Source organism: Plasmodium falciparum (assembly GCF_000002765.6).
Source record: "Plasmodium falciparum 3D7 genome assembly, chromosome: 14".
NCBI lineage: Eukaryota > Apicomplexa > Aconoidasida > Haemosporida > Plasmodiidae > Plasmodium > Plasmodium falciparum.
The window spans coordinates 1,728,083-1,751,789 of NC_037283.1; the positions used below are offsets into that span (position 1 = coordinate 1,728,083).

The 23,707-nt window shown below is 21.4% G+C and overlaps 3 protein-coding genes across 3 annotated transcripts; 2 read left to right on the forward strand and 1 right to left on the reverse strand.

Moving 5' to 3' along the window:
* Positions 1-2,004: 2,004 nt before the first annotated feature.
* PF3D7_1442600 (TRAP-like protein) lies at positions 2,005-12,834 on the forward strand (the record flags this gene model as incomplete). The annotated part of the gene is made up of 2 exons (XM_001348542.2): positions 2,005-2,083; positions 2,282-12,834. The coding sequence occupies 2 exons, from the start codon at positions 2,005-2,007 to the stop codon at positions 12,832-12,834; spliced, it is 10,632 nt and encodes a 3,543-aa protein (XP_001348578.2).
* A 1,196-nt stretch (positions 12,835-14,030) lies between these two features.
* On the forward strand, positions 14,031-21,708 carry PF3D7_1442700 (conserved Plasmodium protein, unknown function; the record flags this gene model as incomplete). The annotated part of the gene is made up of 2 exons (XM_001348543.1): positions 14,031-14,086; positions 14,229-21,708. 2 exons carry the CDS (start codon positions 14,031-14,033, stop codon positions 21,706-21,708), a joined length of 7,536 nt encoding a protein of 2,511 aa, XP_001348579.1.
* A 418-nt stretch (positions 21,709-22,126) lies between these two features.
* PF3D7_1442800 (conserved Plasmodium protein, unknown function) lies at positions 22,127-23,335 on the reverse strand (the record flags this gene model as incomplete). Its single annotated transcript, XM_001348544.1, has 1 exon — positions 22,127-23,335. The coding sequence occupies one exon, from the start codon at positions 23,333-23,335 to the stop codon at positions 22,127-22,129; it is 1,209 nt and encodes a 402-aa protein (XP_001348580.1).
* Positions 23,336-23,707: the final 372 nt, after the last annotated feature.

The following is a 23,707-nucleotide window of genomic DNA, read 5'->3' on the forward strand; positions in this document are numbered from 1 at the left end:
ATTATTATAATATATTATATATATATATATATATATATATATGTTTTTATTATTAATTCATACACTTTATGTATTCATTTAACGAAATGTAACATGATAGTTTATGTGAGCTTATTGTTTTTTTTTTGTTTGTTTTTGTTTTTTCTTTTTTATATTAATAAATATTTTGTAGAACCTATCTAGTTTATTTAATTATGAGAATCTATGACTATTTATATTCAAATATTAAATTAAAAAAAAAAAAAAAAAGAGAAAGTTATATTATCACACTTATTGTTAATCTTTTTAGTGTGTACAAAAAAAAGTGTAAAAGATTATTCCTTACAAGTTAATCATATTATAAATATACAAAAAAATATATAATAATAATAATAATAATAATAATGAATAAGAATATTTTTCTTAACCTATCAAGTAGTTCATTGTTCTTTAATTATAAGTAAATAGAAGTTAAATAGAAGGCTAATTTTATGATATAATTATATTTATTTTTTTACATTTGGAACCAACATTTTATATTACTACTTTAAAATTATATAAGAGTTATACAATTAGGTATATTGACAATATTTTTATTTGTAAAAAATAATAACATATTAATAAATAGAAGGGTATCTATTTATTTATGTATAAAAAACCTTTATATATATATATATATATATATATATATATATATATATATTCCATATTATAAGTGTTCTTAAGGTTCATATTTATTTTATACCTATATTTATATACCATTTGAATGTAAATAGGAAAAAAATATGGTTACTTTATTTATAATCTTCTTTTTTATTCTTTCTGGGAAGGTTAGATTCAATTTTTGAGAAAAGGAAAAAATAATAAAATAAAATATAATAAATCTATGAATAATTTTATTCTTATATTTTTTTTTTTTCTTCTTTTTTTTTTAATAAAACCAATATTGAAATAGCTTTTTTTTTATAAAATAAAGCTCAAAAATAAAAGGTATAACAAAATAAAAAATTATTATTATAATAAGTGAAAAGCTCAAATAAAAAATGAAAAAAATAAAACAAATCTGTTCATTCTGTTTATTTGTTTGTTTTTTTGTTTTTTTGTTTGTTTGTTTGTTTGTTTCATTCTTTCTTTTAGTATGTTGTCTTTTATTTTCCCTTTGTGCATGCAGTTTTCTTTTTGTGATTATGGTAAATAACTCTATAAAGAAATATATACAATTGGGGTGTTCATGAAAAATAACATTTTATTTTACATCAAATCACATGCTATGGATATAAAGGAACAAGGGAAAAGAAAAGAAGAAAAATGGAAAAAAAAAAAAAATATATGAATATATATATATATATATATATATATATATATATATATTAATAATGTAATATTCTCCTATCTAAGATAGATATTCAATTAAAATTTTTATTGTATCTATATACTTATTATTTATTATTGTCTAATTTTTTTTTTTAATTGAAAAATAGCTATTTACATGCTTTTTTATTTTTATTTTTATTTTATTTTAAACATAAAAATACATTTATTTTTATATTGTTCAAGTTTTTAGTTATATTGGTTAATGCACAATTTTCCTTATGTTACATAAAATATTACATAAGAATTGTTCTAGAACTTTTAATATATTATAAACAGTTGTGTGTTAATATACTACAAAGAAGAAAAATTAATAATTAATATATTATTAATTAAAAAAAATATAGGAAAGTTATATTATAAAGAGAATAATATAAGTGATATAAGAAAAATGAAAATTAATTTTCATAGTGTTAGATTATATAAGAATATGGAATATAATCCAATTTATATATTATGAATCTAATATAAGTTGATTATAGATCTATAAAAAGAATTTGAATACTCCAATTTTTTTTTTTTTTTATATATAAATACATATTACAATTTTTTTTTTTTTTTATATATAAATACATATTACAATTTTTTTTTTTTTTATATATAAATACATATTACAATTTTTTTTTTTTTTTTTTTTTTTTTTAATGCTACAGAATGAATTTTTTTTCTATTTTCATAATCCTTAATTTTTTTATGCTCAGTTTAACTTCAAGTTTGGGAAATGGATTTTTACGTAAGATGAAATAAAAAAGGAATAATATTAAGGATGTAATATTTATTCACATATTTCCATCATTCTACAATATATATATATATATATATATATATATATATAGACCTTCATATCAGTTTAGCTCTTTTAATATATATCTTTTTATTTATTTATTATTATTATTATTATTATTATTATTTTTTTTATTTATAGAATTAGATTCTTCCATAACATTTAGTAATGATTTCTGTAAAGGAATGAACTTACATTTTCTTATTAGTGCTGAAGAAATTGATAGTAAATTCTTTTTAAACAAAATGCTACTATTAATTTTAGGAGGTTCATCTTATATGAGATACAGTAAAGAGAATTATTTTTCTGTTTCTATATATGATAAGAAGCTAGTATATAAAAATATAAAAAAAATTGAAAACATACAAGGGGCATCTTATTATGAACAACTGCAATCAGCCTTTAAAAAACATATAAAACCTAGTGCTAGGAGAACCAATTTATATGAATCCTTAAAAGAATATTATGAAAAATATATAATAGGAAATAAAAATATAAAAAAATCAAAAAATATTATCATTATTGTAAAAAAATTTACATCAGATGATTTATCTGAATATCATGAAAATTTAAATAGGTATATTAAAGAAATTAGAAGTAAAGATGTTGGTATATATTTTTTTTCTGATGATAGTATCTATTCTAAAAACATAATACTTAATATTTCAGAAAGTGGATATAATATGGAGGTACAGTATCCCATAGCTCACTTTGTAAGTGAATCATATCGTGCTAATGATCTTTTTGGTGTTAAAAAATTCTGTTATCAATTATTACATGGTGCAACTTGTAAGAGTTATAATGAGTGGTCAGAATGGTCAGGTCCATGTGAATTTGAAAGAAGACAAAGAATAATTCCTCTTAAAATAACAAACATTGAGTCTACTAATTTTCGTTCCCATTATGATCCTTCATGTAGGAATGTTTTTGATTATAGCATGTCAATAAAAGAAGATTTTCGTGTAAATTGTAAGAATTCTATATACGAATGTAGGGGTATATGTGACAAAGGGTATAAATTCAAGCCTTATGCGAAATCTAACGAAATTGTGGAATCATATGAAGAATGCAATGATTTACCTCCATGTACAAGGGATCAAAGAAAAAATGGAGATCATACTTTATACGCAGATGTTATTCTAAATTCTTTATTATCAGAATCTTCTATTCAACAAATTAGAGATCGTGATGATCGTGCACTTATCGAAAAAGATATGCCGGGTGATACAGAAGAAATGTCAAATGAACGTCGAATAAAGGATATGCACCTTTTCCTTGATAATAAAATGAAGTACATGATAGATAAACAACATAAACTCATCGAACAGTTACAAAAAGATATTCAAGATAGAAAAAACAAAAAAGATGGAATCATAGAGGACAAAAAAAAAGAAGTAGAAGAGAAAAAAGAACAGGTAGAAGAAAAAAAAGAAGAAATGGAAGAGAAAAAAGAACAGGTAGAAGAAAAAGAAAATCAGGAGCAAAAAGAGAATACGAATTTACAAGAGACCAAAACAATCAACGAATCACCTATAATAGATATGAAAAATAATGAAAATACATTACAGCATACACAGAAAGAAGAGGAAATAAAAAGGACGAGAAAACCTATTGATAATTTTGAAAATGATGGAACTAATAAGTTACATGTAATTAATACAGGTAATACAAATACACAAAGTAGTCCAAAGGATTTAGATGGTGATCATTATCCGAATAAACAAAATGTTTTAAATAATGAGCTTAATAAATTAGAAGATCAAAATGAAAAAGATAATGCAAATGTTTTTTCAATTCCAATTAACGGAGAGAATATAAAAAAGAAAGATATATACGAACATCCCAAAGGAGTAGAAAGTGCAGAAGATGTTCATATTATACATAATCCCACAGATCAATCTATAGAAAATGGAAATAATATAATAAACATGAATAATAAATCTGGTAGCGAAAATTCCTCTAAGAATATGAATTCAGAAACACACAATATAAGTGATCCTTTTAATCTTAAACATTTGAAAAAAAATAATGATCATGATGGTAGTTCCGAAGCTAATGGGAATACATCTTCATATAATGATAAAAAGGAAGACGTTGAAATAAATTTAGAACGAAAGGTTGTGGAACAAACGAATGAACACAAAGAAACAGGCCAGTCCGATTTGAATCATGAGAAAAAAGAAGAGAGTATATATATAAATAAAGAAAATAAAGAAGGGGATATAATTAGGAATAATGGTGAGAATGTTGAAATACATCTAGGAAATAATAGAAAAAAAATTGTCGATCTAAAAAAAGAAGACATCGAAAAAAATGTTAATGTAAAACATTTAAGCGTAGATGATTATGGATATGAATTGGAAGGTAAAAGAATTATAGGAGCAAACAAAAATGAAGATAAAGAAATAGAAAATAAGAATGCAGAGGGTAAAAAAATTGTAGATAAAGAAATAGAAAATGAATTTGTAGGAGGTAAACAAAGTGGTACTAAAGAAATAGAAAATGAACTTATAGGAGGAAAACAAATTGAAGATAAGAAAATTAGTGGTGAACAAAACCAAGGTGAGTATGTTAAAGGTGAAAAAGATAATGGAGTGCATGTTAAGGTTCAACATATAGATGGTCAACATATTGAGGATCATGATAATGAAGACCACCATATAAAAGATCATCAAACTGGTGGTAAGCAAGGAACAGATGAGAAAAATGAATATAATAACACACAAGACTCAAGCCTAACATATGGAAAAGATAAGGATGAAGAATTTACAACTGAAAGCTCAAATATAAATTATACGCCATATATAGAAAAGAACAATCTTTCATTGAAAACTGATAAAATATATGAACCACATGTAGTGGAGGAAATAAATGAAGAAGATAAGTTATCAAAAGAAAAGACCGAAAGATTTTCAAATAATCAAGAAATTATAAGAAAGTATGAGCAAGAAAATCATAAAATAAATGAACATGAGGAAGAAGAACCTGATAAAATTAAATATAAAAATCTGAATATAGAACCACAGGTTGGCCATAAAATACGTGAGAAAAATATAGATGATGATGTAGAGAAAAAGAAATATGAATTTACAAATACAGAAGAAACTTATAAGAATAATGAGAAGAATCATAATTTGATTGGGAAAAATGAAGTATCAGATGAAACTATGAATGAATATATTATATCCCCTAAATCAGAAATTATAAATGAACAAGAAAATACTCCTCAATATGAAGAAGTCTTATCAAAAAATATTAATAATGATAAAGATAACGGAAAACGAATAAACAATAACGATCAATTAGAGTCTCCTATATTATCAAATGAAAAGAAAACCGATGATATCCATATTATAGAGGAAAAGGAAAAAATAGATAAACCTATTCATAATAATGATCTTGAAAATCAAAACCATGAAAAAAAACATATACAGGATGACAAACTAGAAGAATATTCAACCTTACCTAATTCTAAGGAAATGAAAAATATATCAGGTGATAATATAGAAAATAATTTATTATCTAACAAAAAGGAAGAAAATCACAAAATAATTCATGAAAATATAGAAGAAGATACTACATCAAAGGATAATGAAAAAAATATGCAAAATTATATTATCCATGATGACCTGGGGAAGAAAGATATATCTAGGGAAAATACTGGAGAAGATATTAGTCCAAATAAATATTTAAAAAATAAAGAAAATTATGGTATATTAGATGATAAAGGAAAAATTAAAATATACGAAGAAAATAATGAAGAATATGTTACTGATGTTGGAAGTGGGGAGAACAAAGTATCTGAGGGAAATAGTAACGATAATATTATGCCAGAAGAATATGGGAAAAATAAGAATTCTCAAGAAAATAGTGAAGATAACATTATGACAGAGAAAAATGGAAAAAATAAATCTTCTGAAGAAAATACTGACGATAATATTATGACAGAGAAAAATGGAAAAGATAAATCTTCTGAAGAAAATGCTAACGATAATATTATGACAGAGAAAAATGGAAAAAATAAATCATCTCAGGGAAATATTGACGATAACATTATGACAGAAAAAAATGGGAAAAATAACAATTCTCAGGAAAATAGTGACGATAACATTATGACAGAAGAATATGAGAAAAATAAGAATTCTCAAGAAAATACTGACGATAACATTATGACAGAGAAAAATGGAAAAAATAAATCTTCTGAAGAAAATACTGACGATAATATTATGACAGAGAAAAATGGAAAAGATAAATCTTCTGAAGAAAATGCTAACGATAATGTTATGACAGAGAAAAATGGAAAAAATAAATCTTCTGAAGAAAATGCTGACGATAATATTATGACAGAGAAAAATGGAAAAAATAAATCTTCTGAAGAAAATGCTGACGATAATATTATACGAGAAGAAAATGGGAAAAATAAATCATCTCAGGAAAATAGTGACGATAACATTATGACAGAAGAATATGGGGAAAATAAGAATTCCCATGAAAATAGTGAAGATAACATTATGACAGAAGAATATGGGAAAAATAAATCACCTCAGGAAAATATTGACGATAATATTATACCAGAAAAAAATGGGGAAAATAAAAATTCTCAACAAAATAGTGACCATAACATTATGACAGAAAAAAATGGGGAAAATAAAAATTCTCAACAAAATAGTGACCATAACATTATGACAGAAGAATATGAGAAAAATAAGAATTCTCAAGAAAATACTGACGATAACATTATGACAGAAGGATATGGGAAAAATAAGAATTCTGAAAAAAACAAGGAAGAAGATATAGCATCATATGAGATAGATAAAAATAGAATATCTCATGAAAATGATCAAGAACATTTTACTCCTTATGAAAGTAGAATAAACAAAGAATTTCATACAAATGTTGATTATAATATTGTATCAGGTGATAATGAAGAAAAAGGTATATCTGTGAAAAATATTAGCGAAGATATTATTCCAGATGGAAAAGGAAAAAATATACAAGATGATATAATCCTAGAAGAAAATGGGGAAAATAAAAATTTTGAGGAAAATATTGAAGAAGATAAAATATCAGATAAGACCCAGAAAAGTAAAATATCTCATGAAAATGCTGAAGGACATTTTACTCCATATGAAAGTGGAAAAAATAAAATATCTGATGAAAATGATGTAGAATACAACATTTCAGATATTAATACAAATAAAGATCAAGAAGAAGTTGAAAGTAAACGTATATTTGAAACAAATGATAATATCAACAAACATATATCATCAAGTGATAATAATAAAATTAACAAAATGAAACAAAATAACATATTAATAAATGAATCACAAGATAAAAATATTGATGTACATAATAAATTAGATAAAATTCTTAAAAACGAACATGTAACATCTGATGAATCTTTAGAAAAAATTAAGGAAGAAAATGGAAATACACGAAAAAATAAAGGATCAATTAACAATGAGGAGAAGATCGAAGAAGAGAAAGAAAATGTAAAAAATGATGAAACTATAATTGGAAAGAAGGAAGAAAATACAGAATCGGATGATTTGAAAATACAAAAGATATCTAATGAAAATATTAACAAAAACATACTATACACTGATAATTATAACAAGGATAAGTCATATAATGCACAAGGGGGAACCCATGGAGAAAATGATGAAACAACTAATGGAACTAATATATCAAATGATGGATTGGATAAAAATGTTAAGATAGATCAGTATATTTCAAAAGGAGAAAATATTCTTCAGGAAAATAAGGAAGATATAATACCAAGTGTAACAATTAATAATAGTTTAGGTGATAAATATGTAAAAGAAAATTTATCACCAGAGGATATAAAAAAGATGGAAGTAGCTCATAAAAATATTCAAAATATTACATCTGAAGATGAATTGGGAACACAAAAAAAAGATAATGAACGAAATAAAGAAGATAAATCACCAAATGGTGTTGAAGAAAATCATCAAGAAAATGATAAAATTATAGGGGAAGTAAACTTATCAAATATGAATATGAACGAAAGTAATATAGGAAATAGTGACACGATAAATCAACATTTACTTAATGAAGGAAAAAATATACATCATAAAGGCAATGTCAATAGTGAGACTAATGAAATGACGAATAATAGTGGAACACAAAATATTATATCAAATGAACAATTCGAAAAAAATATAATTAGAGGAGATGATATAAAAGATAAAATGAATGAAAATGTTAAAATAGAAGATGAAACAGGAAACAATATAAAAATTAACAAATATAATGATAATGCTAAAATATTAAATGAATTAATTATTAAAAATCAAGGAACTCAGGATAGTGATGCAGATGATATATCAACAAACGGTAGTGATAAAATGGATCAAATAGAAAATAAAAATGAAAATATACATAAAATAAATAATGTAAATGTCGAAAAAGATAAAATATCAAATGACAAGGAAGACAATATTGTACCCCCTGAACATAAAGAGCATGATATTATATCAGATAATAAAAAAAAAGAATTTGATAATGTACTGGAAATACCAATTAAAGGACATAATATATTAGATGATAAAGAGACAATAACTGAACAAGTTGAAGAAAAAAGTATAGGACAAGATAAAAGTATGGAGAATAATAATGTATCTACTAATGATGGGAAAGATATTCATATACAAGAGGAAGATATAAAAGGAAATATAATTAATAATGTTAATGACAAACATAGTGAATCAAAAAAAAATAACTTACATATTGATGAACCAAATAAATATGTTGAGGAAAAAGAAATCAAAAAGCATGAAATAGCAGATCATGATATTAAGAAAGAATTTAAGGAAATACAAGAAAATGATTCTAATAAAAATGAACCATCAAACGAAAATATTTTAGTAGATGTAAATGCACAAGATGATAAAAATATATCTAAATTAACTAATGATTTGCATGATCAGGAAAAAGGAACAAATAATGATTCAGTTGTAGAACATAATGTATCAGATAAAACAATAGGTAAACATAAATTTAAAAATGAAAAAATTGGAGATATCGAATCATTTGAAACAAATATTAATGAGAATAATGAAAAAATTGTCGATTCAATAAATGGAAATGGTATTAGACAAAAAATTGTACAGAATGAAAATAAAAATAATTTGAATAATCAAGATAATAAAGAATATAATGAACATATTACCATACCAAATGAAAAAATACAAGAAAGTGGATATATCAATTACAAGAAGGAGAATGAAAAGGATGTACAAAATCAATTTAACGGAAATGAACAAATAAGTTCCAATGTATCACAAACGGAAGGAGAAAGAAAAGAAAATTATATAATAGATGGAGAAAATCATAATTCTACAGACCAAATAAATAATATAAAAATGGAAGGTGATATAAGTAGTAATGAGGAACATAAAAAGATCAATTCAAATTTTAATGATGAAAAAGAAATAAAAAATAATACTAGAGAAATACCGATAATGGAACATAATTTCAATACAAATATGGATAGTGTTAATGATGATAAAATAAAAGAGGAAATGTCACATATAAAAAATATGGAATATGTAGTAGATAGTTTTGATAAAATAGATAATGCACCCAATGAACAAAATATAATTGATCATAATGGAAAACATTCTGTGATTAAAGGAGAAATAAAAGAAGACACAAAACATGAAAAAGAAAATGCAAAACAAATGAACGAAGAAATAAAAAATGTAAAGGAACAAGAAATAGAACATGAAAGGAAAAATGAAACGAAAGAGGAAAAGGAACAAAGTATAAAAGAAGGAAAAAATAAAGAATTTGAAGAGGGAAGGAATAAAGAATTTGAAGAGGGAAGGAATAAAGAATTTGAAGAGGGAAGGAATAAAGAATTTGAAGAGGGAAGGAATAAAGAATTTGAAGAGGGAAGGAATAAAGAATTTGAAGAGGGAAGGAATAAAGAATTTGAAGATGGAAGGAATAAAGAATTTGAAGAGGGAAGGAATAAAGAATTTGAAGAGAGAAGGAATAAAGAATTTGAAGAGGGAAGGAATAAAGAATTTGAAGAAGGAAAGAATAAAGAAATTAAAGAAGTAAATGACAAAAAATTTGAAGAAGGAAAGAATAAAGAAATTAAAGAAGGAAATAAGAAGAAAGTTCAAGAACAAAATGACAAAAAATTTAATGAAGAAATAGAAAAACTAATCGAAGAAGGAAACGAGAAAGAAATTAAAGAAGGAAGGAATAAAGAAATTAGAGAAAGAAATGATAAAGAAATTAACGAAGGAAATGATAAAAATTTTGAAAAAGAAATAGAAAAGCAAAGTGAAGAAGCAAACGAGAAAGAAATTAAAGAAGGAAACGATAAAATATTTGAAGAAGGAAATTATAAAGAAATTAACGAGGGAAAGAATAAAGAATTTGAAGAAGGAAATAATAAAGACGTTAAAGAAGAAAATGAGAAGGAAATTAATGAAGGAAATGAGGAGGAAATTAATGAAGGAAATGAGAAGGAAATTAAAGAAGGAAACGAGAAAGAAATTAAAGAAGGAAACGATAAAAAATTTGAAGAAGGAAATGATAAAGAAATTAAAGAAGGAAATGATAAAGAAATTAAAGAAGGAGATTATAAAAAATTTGAAGAAGAAATCGAAAAACAAATTGAAGAAGGAAATGATAAAGAAATTGAAGAAGAAATAGAAAAAAAAATTGAAGAAGCGAACGATAAAAAATTTGAAGAAGGAAATGATAAAGAAATTAAAGAAGGAAATGAGAAGGAAATTAATGAAGGAAATGATAAAGAAATTAAAGAAGGAGAATATAAAAAATTTGAAGAAGAAACAGAAAAACAAATTGAAGAAGGAAATGATAAAGAAATTAAAGAAGGAGAATATAAAAAATTTGAAGAAGAAACAGAAAAACAAATTGAAGAAGGAAATGATAAAGAAATTGAAGAAGAAATAGAAAAAAAAATTGAAGAAGCGAACGAGAAAAAAATTAAAGAAGAAAACGATAAAAAATTTGAAGAAGGAAATGATAAAGAGGTTAAAGAAGAAAATGATAAAGAGGTTAAAAAAGGAAATGATAAAGAATTTGAAGAAGGAAATGACAAAAAATTTGAAGAAGGAAATGATAAAGAAATTAAAGAAGGAAACGAGAAGGAAATTAAAGAAGGAAACGAGAAGGAAATTAAAGAAGGAAACGAGAAGGAAATTAAAGAAGGAAACGAGAAGGAAATTAAAGAAGGAAACGATAAAAACTTTGAAGAAGATGATTACAAAAAATTTGAAGAAGGAAAGAATAAAGAATTTGAAGAGCGAATGAATAAAGAATTTGAAGAGCGAATGAATAAAGAATTTGAAGAAGGAAATAAGAAAGTAGTTGAAGAAGGAAATAAGAAAGTAGTTGAAGGAGGAAGGAATAAAGAATTTGAAGAAGGAAAGAATAAACAATTTGAAGAAGTAATGAATAAAGTAATTAAAGAAGGAAATGAGAAGGAAATTAACGAAGGAAATGATAAAGAAATTAATGAAGGAGAATATAAAAAATTTGAAGAAGAAACAGAAAAACAAATTGAAGAAGGAAATGATAAAGAAATTAAAGAAGGAGATCATAAAAAGTTTGAAGAAAAAATAGAAAAACAAGTTGAAGAAGGAATGAATAAAGTAATTAAAGAAGGAAATGAGAAGGAAATTAACGAAGGAAATGATAAAGAAATCAAAGAAGGAGAATATAAAAAATTTGAAGAAGAAATAGAAAAACAAATTGAAAAAGAAAATAATAAAGAAATTAAAGAATTAAATGATAAAAAAATTAAAGAAGCAAATGATAAAGAAATTAACGAAGGAAATAACAACACAATTGAAGTCGGAACTGAAAAAGAAAATAAAGATAAAAAAGAGGACAAACTTGCACCTCAAGAATTCTCATCTGATATGGTCAAGGGTAATGAGAAGAATGTAGAAATATCAGAAAGTAATAATAATATTAATAATAAAATAGATAGTGAATATACAAAATTTCCCGATAATCTGAATAACAATTCAAATGCATCAGAGGATGATAAAAAAAAAGAAAAAGTAATAAACGATATTATTGATAACGTTATGCATGATTATGATAATTCTATGAAAGATGATAAGAAAGCAAGTGACATAAACGACAAGATAGACAAACTAGGTGATATTGTAGAAAATACAAAAAACATATCAGAAGGAAAAAATAGTTTTCCATATAAATATTATACTGATACTAAAAGTGTTCATAAAATTATTTACAAAAAATCAAAAGATGGAGAAATGGAAAGGAAAAAATTTATAATTGTTGGTCAGAACAATTTTATTATTGATTCCGATGATATGAAAAATCCATATCCTAAAAAATTGTCCGATGAGGTTAATAAACACTTGGAAGAACAGATAAATAAAGATATATCGAATACATTAAGTAAGGATGAAAAGGAAAAAAAGGAAAAGAAATATGCATATTCTAACACGTTCAAATATGCAGGTGCAACCGTTTTAGCTGGTTTATTTGTATTATTAGCATCTGTGCTTGTTTTTAAAAAGGTTAAAGGTTTTACATATAAGAATAATGACTATACAAATGATTTACAGTATCACTTTAATTCAGTGATTTTATTAGATGAAGAAAAGGGAAAAGATACTGATTGTGGCACAATCAGTTACATGGATGAAAGCTGGTCTTGAGTATAAATAAATCATAAACATATATATATATATATATATATATATATATATATCAAATGTTAATAAATATAAAGAAATATAAATATATAGTAATTGCTTAATAAATATAATAACACATAAAACTAATTGAAGGAGCGTATTTATTACAACGTTATATATATAAGATGTTCTTATATAATATATAGCAACTATTTTGAGAAGGAAAGAAAATATATATAAATAATATATATATACATTTGTTCTATATTTTAAAGTAAAAATATATGAATCATATATTTCTTATGAAAAGAAGACTTTTTTTTTTTTTTTCTTCTTTCTTAAGTCATTTTAATTTTTCACTATTCGAAGAATTATCATATTGTTATATTATGAAATATAATCTAATAGAGATAAAATATCTCTTAAAAATATGCGTTAAATTATATTTTGTTCATATTTGATACAAGTGTACTTTATTTAAAAATTCTTGTGTCTGTATTTTATTTTGTTTTCCTTTGTATTATTTTATATTATATTTTTCATATTATTTTCTAAAGCTTTTTTTTTTTTTGACTTATTTATATTACAATAAAATAAATATATTTTTTGAATACATAAATAATTTAATATATATATATATATATATATATATATGTATATAATATTATTATTATTTATTTTATTTTTTTTTTGTATTATGCTATAATTTTATAGTTTATATTTTATGTATGATATATATCTTATAAATAAATTAACCCTACTTAAACTTTCATTTCAAAAAATTTATAAAAAATAGTAGAAATAAAATATATATAATATATATATTATACACATATTTTTATTCCTTAAAGATAAATGAAAAAAAAGAAAAAAGAAAAATTAACATATCTCTAAAATTCTTGTTAAATTTTTTTTTTTTTTTTTTTTTTTGTGTGTATGTTTTTTTAAAAAATTTTATTATAATTTCAAAAAGTTTCCTTTAAGAAGAAAAAATTTCATAATTAAAGAGATATAATACAATGAAAAAAGATACATGAAAAATATTAAAAAAAATAAAAACAAAATATGAACCATTGTAACAATTAAAACAAAAGACATATATGATAATATATATATATATATATGTTAAATATTTAATTCTGTAATAATTAGTCTGTTTATAATTTTATTTTTTGTTTAACTTGTATTTTTTTTTTTTTTTTTTTTTTCAATGTAATATGCTCCTACAGAAACATTTTAAATTAGTTCCTAACCAAGATAATAATTTAGAAGAGTAAGAAAAATATAATAAACCGCATATATGTTACTATAATATATAAATTTATTTTTTCTATTTTTTATGTGTAATATTTTTTGTATATCCCTTTAAATTTATGATTAAAACGTATATATATATAATTTAAAATTTTTTATAGATTGATAAATGAATTGGCTTTATCTAAAAAGAATATCAATGAAATAAGGAAGTATGGAACAAAATTAAAAAGGCACAATGATGATATACATAAAGGTTATGATAATAATATAGAAGATAAGGAGAATTATAATAATTTAAGTATAAATAAGGATAATATTATATGCGAAAATGATAATAACTTAATATATAAGGAGGATAACATTACATATAAAAAAAATAATAAAAATATCATAAATAATAATTTTCAAGTGAGAACTAAAAATGGTTCCATATCTAATTTGTTACTGAATAAAAAAAGGAGGGAAGAAAAAATGAAAGAACAAACTAATATAAGTAAAAAGCAAGATAATGTTTACAACCATGAAAATTGTAACGATAAAAGTATGAATAAAATTGAATATTCTAAGTATCCTATCGATAAAAATACTAGTGAATACAATTTATTATGTTCCAGTAATGTATTGAATTTGTCTAATTTTAAAGATAATTCCCTCTTTCAAAGAATTTTTAAGAGTATTGAAGAGGAAAAAATGAAGAGTAAATATGAAAAAATCAAGAATAAAAAAGAACAGTGGCAAAAGAGAAAACTGAAAAATGAACATATAAGAAATGAACATATAAGAAATGAATATATAAGAAATGAACATATAAGAAATGAACATATAAGAAATGAACATATAAAAAATGAATATATAAAAAATGAACATATAAGAAATGAACATATAAGAAATGAACATATAAAAAATGAACATATAAAAAATGAAAATATAAATAACGAAAAGATAAAAAATGAAAATATAAAAAATGAAAAGATAAAAAATGAAAATATAAAAAATAAAAAGATAAAAAATGAAAAGACAATATATGAAAGATCACACAATAAAAGCTCTGACAATATATCAGACAACATTATTCAACTTGAGGAACTATCAAAAGATGAAAAAAAGAAAAAAAATGAGATATTAAAAGCAAAACGAAAATGTTCTTATAACAACACATTTAGATCTTTTTCACCACTTGTTAGGACTAGTGAATATACTGATAATATTTCATTTAATACAAATAACGAAAATAAAAACAATAAATTTATGAAGCATAATGTTACAAATTATAATGAAGACGTCAAAAGAAAGAGATATATATATTATAATGATATGAATAAGAAAGAAACGAAAAACATAAAATACGTAGATAATAATATAAAACCTTTATATCATATATGGAATAAAAAAAATTATACTACAGATTGTGATAAAAAAAAAAAAAAAAAAAAGGAAGACAATAAAAAAGGAAAAGATGTACTATATAATTTTGTTATGGAAAAAAGAGGCCATATTGAAAATTGTAAAAAAAAAATTATAAATAATAATAATATAAATGAAAATTTTCTAAAATCATATAAGAATAAAAAAAAACATAAAAGGAAATGTAAAAGTATGAACAACATATGTGATGTAAAAAATAATGGCGACAATGTTATAGATTATAAAAAAATGTGTACTACGTTTAAAAATTTAAAACATATAAAGAAGAAAAATATTCTAAGAAAAAAGCAAGAATATATATGTGATAATATAATTAACAAATATAATAACTCAAGTGAACATTATTTAAATATTACAACGTCAAATGAATCAGTTAAAAGTTTAAAGAGTAACAGTGCTTATATTTTTAAATATAAAAATAGTCATATACCTAATTCTTTATTAATAAAAAATCAAATTAATAATATAAAGGAAAATAAAAAAAACAAAAGTATTAAACCTTCATCGAAACAAGATATATTTTGTAAATCAGGAGATATAAATTTGTATGTTCATAAATATCAATATCTAGTTTTGAAGAAAAGAAAAAGAAAAAGAAAATTCATCCACGTAAGGAGTATTATAGAGCAAAAGGGGGGTAGACGCAAATGTATACATATGTTTAAAAAATGGATACATGAAAAAAATGTAAAATTAAGTAATTGTATAATCAATGATAATTTTAATAACAATATAAAATATTATATAAATAATAAATCTCCCAGTAAACTTAATAAAAATGAGGTAAATTGGATCATCGATAATGATATATATATGAACAGCACAGAATGTAGTGATAAAAGGGAAGATATAATGTTAACATCTCATATTATATCATCAAATGATAATAATGGTTACATACCTGATGAAGAAATACATATTGAAAACGCAAACACAAGCAGAGAAGAAGTTACACAAATTGATATAATAAATAATAAAGAACAAAATATAAGTTCAAATTCTGTTATTAAGGGAAAATTGCATAACTCTGATACAAATGATATGAAAGATACTCATATGTTGAATAACGATATATCAATTAATTTATTGAATAATGAGGAAAATATTGAAGATAAAAACAACATGATGAAATCATTTAATGATTCTTTTTTAGAAATGAATAATGAAAATAATAAGAATTTAAATGAGAATAATGGAAATATGATTGTGTGTACAAATATAGATATCGAAGAACAAAATAATACACAAAAGGATAATATTAAAGAGCAATCAGATATATCGTATACAATATATTCTCAGCAGGATGAAAAAAAAGATGGAACACTTTCAAATAATTATACAAATAATTATACAAATAATTGTTTAAATAGTTACATTGATCTTGAAAATAAGAATATTCCTTTCCCTAATAATGATAAAATATATAAGGATGTATTATCGTTCTATAATATGTATAAGGATAAAGTAAAATTTCTTTTATTAGAAGAATGTAATTATTTAAAAGAATTAAGAAATGTGATAGAAGAAAATTCGAAGAATATGTCAGAGAACCTTAACAATAATATATCAAAAAATGAATATTATAGTAATAGCATTTTTGAAAAGAATCAAAGTTTATTTGATGAATTAATAAAGACTTTAAGAAGTAATAAAATGTCAGAAAATAATACACACAGTGATTTATTTAATATGAATAGAAATTCAGAAAACGAAAAGAACATGAAAAAAAATATCATAGAAAGTAATAAAAATGATCTAATTAATTTTTATAAGGATCCAATAAATTTCTTATTTATATGTAATCAAACTGAAAAGAGAATAAAAGAAATTGAAAGGATTCTAAATATAAATGATAATGATAATCATAATCATAATGGTAAGGTAGATAATATTAATGATGAATATAATATGGAAAAGACAAAGAATATATTTGAAAAAAAGGAAACGAATTGTAATAAAGATGAGAATAAAAAAAATATGTGTCAAGAAAATAATTTTTTGTGTAATAATAATAATTATAATAATGATATTATAAATATTATAAACCCATCACAATTACATCAGAATAAAATTGAAGAAACAAATTTTAGAAGTAAGAATCCTTTTTTATCTGTATTTAATTTTAATTCATTAATATTAGCAAATACAATAACAGACATACAAAAAGAGAAGAATGATTCTGTTAAAAAAAAGAAGAAAACAAATAAATATATTAAGGTTAGAAAAAATAAATATTTTAAGTTCTCTCATTTATATACAATGTATATACAAAATAATTTTGATTATTTGTATAAAAAAAACTCCTCTATATATTACATAATCAATTTAAAAAGTGTAGATATGATGTGTCACAATGTTGATATTAGATATATAGTATTAAATAATATAAGAAGAAAGAATTTCACATATTCGTTTCCTATAATAAAAAGAAACTATTATATAAAAAGGCATCTAAATTGTAATAATAAAATTAATCCTAAAAGAAAAAACTATATATTTCTTTTTAAGTATAATAAATTTTTTTATAAAATGTTGGAGAATCATAGGGAGGAGAGGAATTTAATTCGTATGAAATATAAATGTACACCTCAGAGTATTATGATACCAATATTAGATAAGGATAATTTCTTAAATAGTAAAATATGTGATAATAATTTGAAATATGTACATAATACAACTATTAATAAATTTAACGATTTAACAAATAAGGAAGAAAAAAATATGGTATATTTTCCATCAATAGATAATATAAAAAAAGAAAAAAACATTGATATCGTATATGGAAATATGAAAAATGTATTGTATAGGCAAGAGGATGATAAAAATGTATATATGCATGTACATAATAATAATATTCATTTGAATAATAATTCTGAATATATTAAGTCAAATAGTTTGGAAAAAAATGATTCTGATTTATTCACTTCCAACATATTAAATAATAATTTGATGTATCAAGAAGAAAATGATAATAATCCTTTGAGAAAAAATAAATTAAACCATTCATATAATTCGATAAAATCATTGGATATAAAAGATGATATTAAATTAGAAGAAAATAACAAAGAGATAAAGATTAAAGAAATGAAAATAAATTATAATAAACCATGTATTGTACACTTAAAAAAAAAAAATGATATACCAAAACAGACAGAAAATAACAAAATAAATATGGAAAACAAAAATATGTTATCTAATAGTAAGGAATACATAACAAATTCTATTAAATATGAGCATTCTAATAATTATTATAATAATATGATAAATAATGAAAAGTATAAATATCATACAAATAATAATATATATAGTTTAAATATGGACAATACATGTGACAATTATTCATCCATATATTTACAAAAAGATGAAAAGAACAAAAATGGATTAAATGGTAATAAAAAGAAAAAAGAATATTTCTTTAATTTATATGAAAGTAATTACAATCCTTTTCATAGTAAGGATAAAGTTAGGAGTATGTACAAACTTAATAATTCTTATGATAATATTGTTAATACATTATGTAGTAGTGTAGGAGGAGGTGAAAGCTTCCATTTATCTAATAATAAAAATTATAAGTTCAATCAAAACAAATCTAGTAATATCACCAGAACATCAGAACATATAAATTTAAATAGTCAAAGAAATAAGGATAAATCCAAAATTATAAATCAAAGAAATTCTAACGAACATTATACAAAAAATGATATGATACATAATTTAAATGTTCGGGAAAAAACATATCCCTATGATGATACAAATATATTAGAAAATAAAAATTTTGATAATATAAACAAATTAAGAAATAAAAGAAATACAGCATATAAAAAGAAAGATAACTTATTTTTCAATAATGATATAAACAAAAATATTATAACAAATGTGAATGATCGTGACTATGTTAATGTATCATTTGAAGATACCAAGAATGAAGGTAATTTAATAAATAATAAAAAATTACAAAAAAATAATTTTAATAGCAATTCAATATATAAATGTGTTAGGAAGAATATGAATGAAGATAATTTATTTTTATATAATAATAAAATATCATCCGATTTAAATATTGATAGTAAATTCTTATATTCTAATAATATAACATCTGATAATAATAAAACACAAAATGAATGTCATGTAGACAATTATAATTTTATGAAAAAAGAAGGAAAAAATAATTATTCTTATGTTAAACCTATTATGAATACATTAATTAATAATAATATAAATAATAAAAGTAAAATATTTATAAAGGAAGAGGATATATTAGGAAAAAATAAAAAAGAAAATTTTAAGTTATGTGAATCAAATAAAAATTCATTTTATTTTTCGAATGAAAATATGAATAGTAATAAATTGTTGAATGTTGAAACTAATAAGCATTACAACATAAAGGCATTATCATATAATATTAATAGAAATATAAATCAAAAAAAATTAAATGAATCGAAGAGATATGATTCAAGTTTTAATACTAATAATGAAGAGGGTAATTTTATTGATAATGAAAATTGGGAATGTAATTACAAGGATGAATTAAAAACAAATTGTGGAAATTCAATAAAGTATAATAATGAATATTTGGATAATTATTATATTAATTCTCTATTAAGTCACTCTTTTAATATATATGATAATAAAAGTATATATGATGAGGGTTCCCTTTTAAATGGTTTATCTAGTAGTATAATGGATACGGATAATTTAGATGAGATAATACAAAAAATACGTACTTTAAAAACAATAAATGAAAGAAATAATAATTATATATCTTGTTTATATTGTGATAAATATTTATTTAAATTAGATAATTATCATGAAGATTTTTTTTTTGTTTGTTCAAATAAAGAAGAATTAAGAAAAGAAAAGTATACATGTTCGATTTGTAAACATAAATTAAGAGTATTAAATAAATATAAAAAGGATAATGTACAAAAGTACATAAATATTGTGGGAAATGATACTATTAGGGAACGTTCAACAAATATGATTATAAAAAATATGGATAACAACATAAAGGTTAAAAGAGATACAATAAATGAGAATTATATGGAAGACGAATATATGAAACACTATAATACACACGATATTAAGTATGTGAATAATAATAATTATAATGATGGCGATAGAAATTATGAAGAAAATCATAGTGATTATACAAAAGGTGATGATACAATTATTCAATCAAATATGATTTATTTAAATAAAGACTTCCAAGATGGTTTTTCTTATAATATAGATAAAAAAAAAAGCATATATTCAAGAAAAAAAAAATTCTGCGACTTTAAAGAATTGAATAATTTTGGTACCAAAAATTTATATAGCGATGTCTTCAATGTACCGAAAGAATGTAATAAAAGTAGTACTTACACATCTCATAAAAGTAATATATTTGATGAAAAAAATGAACTAAGTAATATTAATTATTATGATAACAATTACGCAAATGATATATATTATATATGTAATAATAAATCTAATAATGATATGAATAGAACATTTAATCATATACATAAAAATTATAAATCATATAGTGATGATGAAATAAACAAAATATATAATAAAAATGACCACATGGTAAAATTTGATAAAAGTTTTTCTTTAGATATGTGTTTGTTAAAATTACGAAGAAAAAATCTTAGACAAAATTTTATTCCAAACGGACGATTACACAATAATAATAAAAAGAAGAACAGTTTGTATGATAGCAATGGTAGTAGTTTAATTATTGATCGAATGACTAATGTAAATGTAACAAATATGAATACTTATGAAAAGGAAAAAAGTATATATAACATAAATATAAAAGAAATCAATGAAAATAAAAATATTACATGTGAAAGGAATTTTATAAATAGAACAATTGAAAATACAGGAAAATGTTATAATCATATGAATGATTATATATCAGAAAATAATAATAATAATAATAATATTTTTGAGAATCAAATTGAAAAGAATTATATGTTAAATGAAGACAAATATAAAGGGGTTGATAACAAACATGTGACAAATTTAAATATAGAAAATATGTATTTGAAAGAAGAAAAAAAAAAACAGATAAAAGAAATAAGAACATCAAATAATGAAAGTTATCCTTTAATAAATCCAAAACATAATTTTTTTAAGTCATTATTAATTAATGGAGATAAAAATATGTTAAATATTTCAAATGATGAAAATAATTGCTTTAAAAAATATTATTCAACATATATTAATTGAAACATAAAGAAAAAAAAAATATATATTTATTTATTTATTTACATTTATTTATATTTTAATGTTCTATACGTATATATTCTCTTATTTTAATTATTTCTTTCAAACATTTTAATTCATAAGTTCAACCATATTATGTGCATTTTTTATTTTTATATATGATATTTTTAAGGAGCTCTTTAAATATATAAATTCATATATTTATATTAAAATTTTTATATAAAGCATATATTTTAATGATAATATATTTTATATAATAAATATTTTAATTTGTTATACACACACAAAAAAAATTATAAATAAATAAATAATAAAATAAAATATTAAATAGGTAAGATATTAATATTTATATAAAAAAAATTATAATATAACAATATTGAAATATAATGTATTCCCTATAAAATGAACATAAAAAAAAAAATTATAGGATAACGATATCTTCATTAATCATAGAGTATATTATTTTAGGAAAAATTTTAATGTGCAATTCGTTTTCTAATAAATGAATTAATTCTATAAATGTTATATTATTATGAAATTTGAAGTTTTTATTATTTGAATCATTAAAACATTGATTTAATATTTCGAATGATTCTATTTTTTTTTTCATTATATCATTAACATATTCTTCATTTTGCACATGATTTTCTTTATTTAAATTATTATTATCATCATTTATATCATTTTTAGATAAATAACAAAGTTTATTTTCTAGACATGAATGAATATCAAATTTGTTTTGGCCTTTTGAACAACAATTAGATTTATATATTAATATATTTATGCATATAAGATAAGATAATTTTTTTAATATTAATTTGGTAAATTCATCTAGGTTTTTATAAGATTCAATAAATAAAAATGTAAATGCGAATCCTTTGCACAAGGTAAAATTTCCAATATTCATTTCTTTATGATAATAGTATTTTTTAATTATATGAATATTCTTCCTGTTCGATAGAAGTTTATCCATATTATATATCAAAAAAAATTTTCTGAAAAAGATAAAGTCATTTAAAATAAAAGAGGTATAATTAATTAATTGTTTAAATGATCTATTAAAATATATTTCTTTAAATATATTTATATCGATTACGTTTTCTAATTTTTTATCAACATTTATAATGTTATTTGATTTATAATATAGAGGCATATAATTATCAATCACATTTTTATGTAAAAAATTGTCATTTTGTGTTTTTTTATCATCTTCCCTTTGTATATCCTTTTTATTTATATAATATAGCGTTAAATTATTACATAAGTTAATTAATAATTCTTTAAAATGTATATTTTCCGATATTAAATCATTATAACAATTTAATTCGGTTAAGCCTATTACATTTTCATGTTGTGTAAAGCAATAAAAACCTTCTGTCAATTTTTTATCTTTTTTTTCATAATTCGTATTAAAATTTTGAAAAATATAATTTATACTATTTACAATATTATAATCGTTCTTATTTAAAATGTTTTTACAAATAGCGATTGACAAATTAGTTATCTTTCGAAATTCTTTAATCTTATTTAATTTTTCGTTAGATAACAGGCTTGAAGAACTAGTATTAAAATTACATTTTTGAAAAGGTGTTCTACTTAGGTATTTACGTAAGTTCAAAAGAAGTAACATTCTTTTAGTAAAGTTGTATAAAACATGGATAAAAATAAAAAAAAATAAAAAATAAGAAATACACAAATGTTAATATGTATAAATAAATAAATAAATTAATAAATTAATAAATATATATATATATATTTTTTTTTTCTTTATGTTGTAATATATTTTATTGTGTTCCTTAAAAAAATAATAATAATTCCTGGAAGTTTTTGAATATATTTTTTTGTTTTACAAGAAATCCTTATAATCAAAAATGATAACAAAACTTTTTGATTTTTTTTTTTTTTTTTTTTTTTTTTTTTTTTTCTTGAAAGAGGAAATGAAATTGTTATTATGATTAAAATGATAATGACATAATGATTCATATATATATGAGTCTTTAAA